A 10,271-nucleotide genomic window follows, 5' to 3' on the forward strand; every position below is an offset into this window, starting at 1 on the left:
GCAAACATTCAACATAGCTCGATATTTCAGTGGTAACATGACAGATACATTACTGGTGTTTTGCAAAAAAAAGAACATTATATTTTAACTAACATTTAAACATAACTTCATGATATGAACTTTATTACATCAGTGTATTACATTCAAACAGGTAATTAACAGGTAATAACAAACATAAAGCACACCTTAATTGTCTTTAAAATGCCATATTTGGAACCAGACAAACGGCAAAATAAATGCTGTTGAACACTATTTAAACTCTTAAAACAAAAAAAAGAATGTTTAACGAAATCTTTAAAGAGCCACCACTCGCTACACTGCAGTGCTTTTCATACGCACAGGCAGTTGTCGGAGTTGTGACATTTTCAATCTAACTGTTATTTTAGCTTTCCTTGTTTTTTTGAAGAGGGCGTTATTTTATTAAATTGTGATGATGCGTTTTTGGATTTCAGGATTGCTTTTGTTGAGTTTTTATGTGGAATGTCTTGTGCTGCGTGTTTTCACTTTAACATGTTACCCTTCAGATTTTTGTTTCTGTATCTGATGATTGATGAAGATAATCAATCAATCATCATCAATGAAAAAGAAAACTAGGGAGAAAATCCAGTAAGGACACAGGATGGAGAGGGACGTACCTGCAGATGAAGTGGATGATGGTGTTGTGTTTGAGGTCGGGGTTTGCTGGGCAGGGACCTCCTCCTCCATACGTCAGCTCCAGAACCTGATCCTTGTATGAGAGTTCCCTGCTCACCTGACCGCCGCTCACTGGGGTCGTGGCATCCATAATACACACAGCTGGAACACAATATGCGTACAGAGATATTTTTACAATAACTGCAAAAATACAACTGCATTTGTAAATTTCTTTGACCATTTTTTCATCAACTATAGCACTAACATTAATGAAAAATATTCGGCACATGCATCACATAATTGTCTGGAATTGTGTATTTTGATGCAGATTGAAAATTTCTATAACTTGTAATTCTAATTACAGATTCAGACCTATTGTGCAGCTTTGGTCGAGGTGTGTGCTCCCTTCAGTTCAGTTCAGCCTTCCAGTTTAATGTGCAGTAAATAATACAGCCCGGGTAAAAGAGCAGTCAATAATTTGAGAATCACTGGAATTTCGGGCCTCAGGTAATGCTCAACTGTGACCCAAAACAGTGGTGACGCATGTCCTCAGTTTAACATAAACCACACAGACGTCCGAGTAAGACTGAACAGTAACCCGGGGAGGAGTGAATGAGTTATTCGTGAATCCATCTCCCTGTATTTCCCAGTACTTTTAGAAAATTGTATTTGTTCCAAGAAAAAAATCACCATTTATTGGAATCTGCACAGTTTCTGGAGAAAATAAACCACATAACCGCCATAAACTGTCTCACATGTTTCACATAGTGCTGGTGTTTCAGTGTAACTTCTCAAACCATGACTGAGCAGTCTGCAGGAGCTGTTAAGGCTGAAGACATAGGTTGTTAGAGTTTGTATTTTGTTTGGCATCATTTTTTATGTCCTCTACTTTAAGCTGTTTTATCAGTTCTCTATAGGTAGAATAAGGATTAAACAGATGCCCCATGGCAAATATCTTCTTCATGTTCAAAGAAAATGGGAAAACGGTCTACTGGGGTTAAAAAAACAATATATATTTTAGGGCTGGGGGATATGGAGAAAATCAAATATCACAATATACAGTATATAGTAACCAAATTGCTCGATATACATCTACATGGTGACGATATTGTAGGGTTGAGTATTGGTGCTTTTACAAACAACATTTTCAAAAATAATTACCAGTAATATGGGTGCATTGAGTAAGTTGGTGAAGGCAAATAATAGAACAGCTAGAACCGTCTGGTGAGTTCAGAAAATAACATCACTTTACTGTAACACAGCCTTTAAAACCAGGAAAAGACAGCACCTATGCCATATTACGATATCTAGTCTCATTCACAGTAAGGATATAATATTAATATATTGCCCAGTCCTTATTTATTGACATTTTTAAACATCTGGAAAGGTTGTGGCTCCCCCTGTTGGGACGTATTTGTTGTGGCAGTCGAGGTCACTCATAATTAACACCACCTGGGTGAAGTGATTGTGAAATTGTTAGAATACATAAGGGCTTCTTGCATGAAACGTCATTTTGTCAATATTAAAAAGTCAAATTGGTGTGCTGTCCTAGTGTTTCCTTATATATATTATCCACATTTAGAATCCAGCACCAAGTCTAATAAACATCTGCATCCTCTGACTGGCTGATCTGATTGCCTCCCAAAGTGAGGTGGACGTACGTACCGGATTCAGAGCTGCATCCAGCGTTAGACACGTTCCTACAGATGTTCATGTGGAACGTCTTCCTGTGTTCCTGATGATCGTACACATTGTAACCTCCTTCCTTTGTCAGGGTGTTGAGATCAAACAAATGACCTAAGGGAGTGGAGGGTCACAGTTTATTTACTCTGATCAGGTACAGTCATTTAAAGTCTATTAAAACACAAATACTGGGGGAAAAGGTTCTCCAGAAAGGTGGCTCGTTATGCAAGTCTCTCATTTTTACATTTGTATTGTCAAGAGACAGTAATATGATAAGTACATACTTGTAACAGGTATGTATATAATACATATACAGAGTTACGGTCTTTTCTTTGAATGTCTGACCTGTAGCGGGATTGGTGACCCTGCAGTTGTCGTGTTGGGTGCTGTTCAGAGGGCAGGCTGCAGCTGTTAACCAGAGGAAGGTGTACACACAGTCCTCAATGGCAGAGATCAGAGTAGGCCGGGAGTCCTGGATGGGAGACAGGAACATACTCGTTTTGTCATTTATATCTTTACTCAAATCATTACCATATCCCCCTGGTGTTCTTACCGTAAGAAAAGGTCAAAAACAGTGCATATGTTAAAGGTTGATCATGAAACTAAACTCGGGAACTAAACCAGGAACTAAGAGTCCCTTTTTGCACATTTCTGTTTGTGTACCACAGTGTTTGAAGAACTGTGAAGATTAGGCAAATTAGATCAATGAATGATTGACATGGACGTTTTTGCGCCTATCGAGCCCAAAGCAAATATTTTCATTGTAGAGAGCATCCATTACAACCGAGGTGCCAGTTTTTTCATTCTCCCGATATAACTCAATCTCTTGTGTGTACAGTTACACACAAACCCCACAGACAGGAAATGGTACCTATTGTTTGTAGCTTACTGAAAACGTCTCCTCACCACTTTGTCTTTGTCACACTTGAAGCGGATGATGCTGCTCTTGTTGCGGCTTCCATCGGGACACACCTGGCCGCTGGTGTATTGCAGCTTCAGGACATTTCTGTCCCACGTAGGACCAGACTCCACCTGCCCCAAATTCACATAGTCCTCTCCGACCTTCAAACAGGATGCTGCACTGGAGGGACACTTCCATGTACCTGTCGCGAGGTGAGCACAGGGTCAGCTCTGACCACATCAGAAGACATTCCGTCTCAAAACGCTCTCCTGGAACTTGAATTCTGACCCAACAAAGCAGAGCTGGACACTACAGTACTACTGAATAAAGAACACAAGCATGCACGCTGACCTCCCTGCTGCACCAGCGACCTGCAGACATTGATGTAGAATTGGTTCTTCGTGTCCCCTGTAGAGTGCTCCACTTCCCAGTTTCGAGAGTCCATAGCCAGAGGGGAGAGGTCGTACGAGTGTCCCTGGTTATCACTGAGGACAGAGCACACATGGAGAGGGTGAACATTCGCTGTCTTTTGTGTTTAAGGTCTGTACAGACTTCTGAACTGTTTTAATGTTGGTCATTACGTTGTCATTGATGTCTGTTCAGATACAAGCATTTTCCAGCAGTGGATCATACTGTAACACTGATGCTTACAGCAGATAAAGACACCTAAAAACATACCCTAACTTCTAAACAAATCAAATCTAGGAATCATTTATTTAAGGAGAGCACTGTAAACCACCTTTGTAAGTCAAGTCACTTTTAATGAATCAATAAATTGCCTGTATAGCAAATTAAGTTGAATTATGAGGTCCGCTCTGATACCAAAGACAGATTTATTATCTGATAATTAACTTGTATTTTACACACACACACATGATAACAAATCAAGTGGTGTAACCTCTAGGCCTACCTTTGTCGTATTACTTGTACCGTTACTTGATTAATCTAGGGTAGAGCTATCCGGCATAATGCTACCTCACCAATTAACTAACAAGCATAGACAGCTGAAGTCCATTTAAAAAGGACACAAGTTCAATGAAATTAGAAACACCGGTATGAGAAGTGTTCATAACCAACAGAGGAAGAGGAAGAAAGAAAAGAGATTGAGGAGGATGCCATGTGGGAGGCGGTGGAGGATTGTTACTTGTAGGAGCAGCTGGTGGTCTTGACTGGGACGCAGGCCAGAGCGGTGGGCCAGCTGAACAGGTAGGTGCAGTCTGGAGTCTCTTTGATGAACTCTGGTTTTCCCTGAACGAGTGAATCGACACAACACGCAATGAGCTACTACAGAGTTACAGAGCCGAAATGCATTCGTGTGCTTTACGTAGAGAAACGTTAAATGAACTGCCACTGCTGACATTTGTAAAAAAACAAACAAATATAACAAAAATAATGGAGAAAGAAAGAAATAACTTCAGGTGGCATCAACCAATCACGTTCTACTGTCAATCTTGACAAAGGCAGCGCAGACCAGATCCACTCCTTCCATTCTTACCTTTCACAATAAAAGCCCTAGACATATAATATCCGCATTTTCCTGCAGTTTATTCATAACGCACCCGGTGTGTAAAGGCTTTGACTCTTTACACAGAAAGGATCTGCAGGGATTCATTATTATTATTAACTTATGTTTAATAACAGCTCATTAAAAGCCGATAAGATCTGTGGAATCAGCTGGTTTTCTGTCTTTGTGGTGTTTATGTGTGACACTCACAGGATGCCTGTCAGGGTGGCAGGAGAAGTAGACTTCAGTGGATCTGTTGTATATCTTATGACAGGCCTCTCCATTAGTGTAGTTCAGGATGAGCTGGTCTCCCACATAGCTCAGAACCTGGGATGCCATTCCTGCACACAAACAATAATAATGACACGCATTCATACATACAACACTACATTAAATATCAAGAATACTCGAGCTGTTTTAGTTGTTTTTTTTTGCCATACCTGCAATCTTGTAGTTGTCCCCTTCCACTTGACAGGAGGAGACAGTTTCAAGGCCTGTGTCTTTGTGGGTGCAGATGTCTCTCTTGAGCCCACCGCAGACCGACAGGTGGTAGACGTACTTATCACTGTTGACGGGGTAATCTTGACCCTTCAGAGAGCTCAGGTTGAACTCGTAGCCACTCTTGGGGTCACGAACCTGGCAGTCATCACCTGGGAGGACACGTTTGGACGGTGAGCATAGAGGCACATACTCTCGTTTCTCCTTCATCACGGTTTAAATAATATTAGTGGTCAACACTGTCCTTTTATCAAAACTTCATTATGATATATATCTGATAATATCGTCACAGCTGTTTGATTTGGATCAGATTCCAAACATTTAAGATAACAGCAGTTTTAATCTTAAAACATTGATATCTACAATTCACATCACTTTGTCTCACACACACGTTCTTACCTTGAGACTTCCTGATGGGGCAGGCCTCAGATGTCCTCCAGATGAAGACATATTCACAACCATCTTTACGGTCAAACATGGGGGAGCCCTAGAAAAAGACAGACACACAAAATTAGCTTTATGTCTTGTGTCTTGGTCTCGTGGAATAACCAAATAGTTCACTTAAGAGAAAATGTAACAGATACCCTTTTCCCACCAAAATTAGCGGGAATATGCAGTTTAAAATGTTACCGTCATTACTTCGGTGTTACTTATTCAGTCACTCTCAAAATCCATATCCACGTTTCACTCGCTCTTTATGCTTTTATCGATAACTCACTGGGTTGTCATCACACTGGAGGATGATGCGCGTCGAGTAGCGGGATGCAGAACCGCACAGGTCTCCGTTCTGGTACACGATGCTGATGGAGCCGTCCTCTGCCGCCTGAGGGCTGGACTGGACGAATCCCAGGTTGTAACTGTTCCCATCAATCATGCCACAGGCACCCAAAGGACCCACTGGAGAGAAGAACAATAATGTATTTAACTCAGACTGTATACAAGAAGTGGACGCAATCCTTGTAGTGAGCCGGTTCATGTAGGAACTATTTTCTTAGTTCCTACATGAAACTGCTGGCAACAAGGTCCGTGGATTATCTTAAATACCGGGTCATGATTTCTGCAAAGACACATTGCAGAATCTAGATTGATAAATAGCACTACAGGTAAGGTTGTTTATTTCACTTACATATTTTAGCATCTACTGTCTTGTCTATTTGTCCTTGTTTAAATGTGTTGCTTTTTTGTAAAGCATAGAGTATTATTATCATTATTACTATATTAAAGGATCCACTTTAGAGTGTCTCTGACTGAGGGCATGAAATATTCCAAAAACTCCTTAATATTACGTTATAGACCGCTTCAACAGAATTGTGTTCCTTGGCAACAACTTGTGTCCATGTTTAACCCTGTCAGCTGATGTCATTCACATGTACCGAGACACATTTGGAATGTTCCTTCACACTTTAACTGTGAAACAGCGATCTCCATCAGATTTGTGTCCGTGATGACGACCAAAATCCCTGATCACAGGTTAATTAACGTCTTTATCGAGCGTTAGTTTTAAAACAGCTCCATCAGGAACCCTGTAATTGAGCGTTTGCTTCTGCACTTTTCTCTGCTGTATCGTTGGTCTCTGTCTCCGACACTCCTCAAATGTTTATTACAGAGATGAAGGAGAGCTGAAGGAGACTTTGTAATTTCCTGTAATTCACCACGCGAGATGCCACAGCGCGCCAAAGACCCAATTAATCCATAATCAAATTTGTTGACAACCATTTAAAAAAAACTATTGTATTCGATTAGGTGTTGCAGATCCAATCAACAGCCCAAGTCAGTTAAAATCTCTTATTTACTGTGTGTATGTGTAAGCGGTTCAGGTGGAGGAACATGAAGGAGCATACTGACCGGGACAGTCGCTCACTGGAGGCAGAGGTTTGCAGACGTTGATGTAAAAGCTGCGTGATTTCACAGCATCTGTATCTATGGCGATCCAGGGGCTGTCCTCTCCATCCCGGATCAGGTGGCTTAGATCATACTCATTACCATGAGAATCTAGAGGGAACAGAAACGTATATTTACACACACGCATAAGAAAAAGGCTTTTAGTTTTCGATTACAAATGCTTTCATTCTGTTCGTGGGTCCGTACCGATGATCTGGCAGTCAACTGGAGCAGGGATGCAGGCCAGAGCGGTGGAGAACTCAAAGAAGACGTTGTGGACCACATGTTTCGGTAAAGAACTCAGGTCCTCTCGCAGCAGTTTTAATGAGCTGTTGTGAGAGGTTGGATCGCACACGAAATTAATGGTGAAGGTGTCCCGAGTTGCTGGTGCAGAAGGGAAATTTAAATAGAGGAATAAAGTGTAGCATTAAGAAAATGTCCGAAATGTTTAAAGTCACACAGCTGTAAATACAGTAAAAAGTATTGCACCACAGCTGAAGTGAAACATTGAATGCTGAAACATGACAGTCTCAGTTACTGTAAATAAATACCCGTGGGCTCGTCCAGGGTTCCCTTATATGTCAGTGTGAGACGGCCATCGGTGGAGTACTGGAGGGTCTTCTCCACCCCCACCGGGCTGGACGGATGCCCCTCATCCAGCTCACAGCCGGCTATGCCCGGTCCGCATTCTGCAGCGTCTGAGCAGATGTTCACCTACAGGGCGTTGAGGAGGAAGGGTTATACTTCTGATGAATTGTGAGAGCGACGGCTGTCCTTATATTGCGGAGACAAAAGCCTCATGATGCTTTTAAATCACTGGCATGCAAAGCCTCTTTTTAACTGAAGGAACTTTTCCCAGGGACGAGGAACCTTTTGAAAAACTCGTTGCGTTTCACCCGACGGGACAAGGGTCTACAGGTATTTACTGCTGTACTGTAGTGTTAAGTGTTTTAGTTTTAGGTATAATTTAAGAACAGAAACAATTTGTTTACTTACAGAAAATAAGCAGCTATTTTAATAATCAATAAATTGTTTGAGTCGTTTTCAAGCAATACTGAAAAAGCTTTCTGAAATGTCAAAATTACATATTTTTTATTGATTGGAGATGGTTCACTATTGTTCTATGATTGTAATACTTGTTGGTTGCAGTGTTTGTTGCGTATAGCATTATTATACATCCAGTTTATATTAATAAAATGTAAAAATACGTCAACTTAAAACCCCGTTCTGTTGCGAGCATGACTGGCAACAACACAGGCGATATCAGAGCGGTACAAAAAGTGCAGCAGTGAGTGCAGCTCACACACACACACACCAGCTACATCACACAATCACATTGAAACAGTGCATGAGGGATGTATTATTTATGGTTGGCAAAGTGTCATGACTATAAAATATTACCAGGAAGTCTTTTCCATTCGCTGTTGTCTTGTATCCAGTTTTAGAAGCCAAAAGCTGAAGGTTGAACTCAAAGCCAGTGTTGGGATCCACGATGGCACAGTTCTGACAAACAAAGACGCGTTTTACAGGTTTTCCCAAATGTTTTATTATTGTAATCATATCAATTTCCCAGCGTCACATCTTTTCCATATTGTTGTCTTATCGGTGTGCATACACAAGTTAAACACAGGATGAGATAATGTTGTAATGTAGCTGGACTCACATTGTTCGTGGTGGTTTTGATTGCGCAGGCTGCACTGGTGTCCCACATGAAGGTGGCAGTACAGTTCTGGTACATCAGGAACCTCGGGCCCATTGACTGCGCGGCGTGGAACACAAACAGAGTCACATCTCAGACACCATGCCAAGCGTCAACAACCCGCGCTCCGCTCCACTGTATAATCAGCACCGACTCACCACAGTTCCTTTGGAGCAGACCAGGTGGATGCGTGTCGTGTATGCGAGCTTCAGGCCGTCTGACATGCAGACAGAGCCGTCTGTGAACTCCAGCAGCAGCCGGTCCCGCCCCTCGATGATCGGCCCTCGCTTGGAAATACCCATGTTACTGACGGATACAACCTCCTTCGGAGAGCCCTGAGGACAGAGGGGAGGAAACGGCTCCTAAATCTAGTTTCTAGTCTTTGGTATTGTTGACCGGCTGTCACATTTGTTTTCAAATGTTGCCATTTAAAAAAAAGTGAAATATGTAATATTTTCATGTAAAAAAAATAAAAATGGTACTTAGTTTTTAAGTTACAATTCTGTTTCTGGATATCACAGACCTGCTCGGGTATGTACTTCATCTGGCAGACGGACGCATGGCGGTCGCAGCCTGGTACAGCGTTGATAGGCCGACATATGTTGATGTGGTACTTCTTCAGGTTCATGGTGTCAGACAAATCCATGACCTGCCAGTTGCTGATGGAGGTGGCGCGTGACAAGCTGGAGGCAGAAGAAGGTAAACAAATGAATCTGTTTCTTCTTCTTTGTTCCTTTTTATCTTCATTTTGTGAGTATTTGGACAAGTGTGTTATGTACGACGGCTTATTAGGGCCATTGTAGGTTAAAAAGATCATAATTATGGAAGTGACTGGGGGTAATACTCCGAGAAAAAAAATCGGAATTTCAGAGATTTAAAGTGGTAGATTTACAAGAAAGAAATAACAAATACAAACAACTACAATGGCCCTAATACGCCGTCGTAGTTATGTATATGTTGTTTTGTGACTGCCACAAAAACATCTTGGTTGCTTGGTGAATTAACACAATATGAATCCATGCATTACCTGGATAAGTCGTACTGCTCAAGAGTGTTGGGATCTGTCACCAAACACTCATGAGGCCTTTCAGGACATGCGTAGGATGTATACCAGCGGAAGTTATAGGTGTACTTGTCCTCAACCTGGATTCAAAAAATGAAGATTAAAATGACACACTGGTAATAAGAAATAGGCCTTAAATAAAAAAGTCTAAAAGTGGAAACATGTATTGTCAAAATAAAAACAAATACAGTACATCAGCATGTGCAGAGACACAGTTTACCTGGAATTCGGGATAACCTGCTCCAGCTTCTGGGTCACAGAGGAAAGAGATGAGAGTGGATCTGAGAGTGTGTTCTTTGTTGTTGTACTGGGAGCCGTGACTGTAGGACAGCTGGATCAGGCCATCGTAGTACGACAGGCGGGAGTTCGCTTCCCCAAGACTCCAAGAACTGATGTGGCAGAAAGAAAA

General features: G+C 41.6%; 1 protein-coding gene across 2 annotated transcripts in view; it reads right to left on the reverse strand.

Moving 5' to 3' along the window:
- Nucleotides 1-10,271, reverse strand: part of igf2r (insulin-like growth factor 2 receptor) — a 41,258-nt gene that overhangs the window by 10,202 nt on the left and 20,785 nt on the right. For both annotated transcript variants that reach the window (XM_031861435.1, XM_031861434.1), the window contains exons 16-34: nucleotides 10,083-10,251; nucleotides 9,827-9,942; nucleotides 9,323-9,482; nucleotides 8,958-9,134; nucleotides 8,764-8,859; nucleotides 8,502-8,603; nucleotides 7,652-7,814; nucleotides 7,308-7,484; nucleotides 7,065-7,211; nucleotides 5,938-6,116; nucleotides 5,619-5,706; nucleotides 5,162-5,371; nucleotides 4,932-5,062; nucleotides 4,362-4,465; nucleotides 3,569-3,702; nucleotides 3,223-3,419; nucleotides 2,662-2,788; nucleotides 2,299-2,430; nucleotides 636-795 (exon numbers count right to left, since the gene is read on the reverse strand). In XM_031861435.1, the coding sequence (XP_031717295.1) occupies nucleotides 636-795; nucleotides 2,299-2,430; nucleotides 2,662-2,788; nucleotides 3,223-3,419; nucleotides 3,569-3,702; nucleotides 4,362-4,465; nucleotides 4,932-5,062; nucleotides 5,162-5,371; nucleotides 5,619-5,706; nucleotides 5,938-6,116; nucleotides 7,065-7,211; nucleotides 7,308-7,484; nucleotides 7,652-7,814; nucleotides 8,502-8,603; nucleotides 8,764-8,859; nucleotides 8,958-9,134; nucleotides 9,323-9,482; nucleotides 9,827-9,942; nucleotides 10,083-10,251 (2,769 nt within the window). The remainder of the gene's footprint in view (nucleotides 1-635; nucleotides 796-2,298; nucleotides 2,431-2,661; nucleotides 2,789-3,222; nucleotides 3,420-3,568; nucleotides 3,703-4,361; nucleotides 4,466-4,931; nucleotides 5,063-5,161; nucleotides 5,372-5,618; nucleotides 5,707-5,937; nucleotides 6,117-7,064; nucleotides 7,212-7,307; nucleotides 7,485-7,651; nucleotides 7,815-8,501; nucleotides 8,604-8,763; nucleotides 8,860-8,957; nucleotides 9,135-9,322; nucleotides 9,483-9,826; nucleotides 9,943-10,082; nucleotides 10,252-10,271) is intronic.

This window comes from Anarrhichthys ocellatus, unplaced genomic scaffold (assembly GCF_004355925.1).
Source record: "Anarrhichthys ocellatus isolate YVR2014 unplaced genomic scaffold, GSC_Weel_1.0 scaffold25, whole genome shotgun sequence".
In the NCBI taxonomy this organism is placed as follows: Eukaryota; Metazoa; Chordata; class Actinopteri; order Perciformes; family Anarhichadidae; genus Anarrhichthys; species Anarrhichthys ocellatus.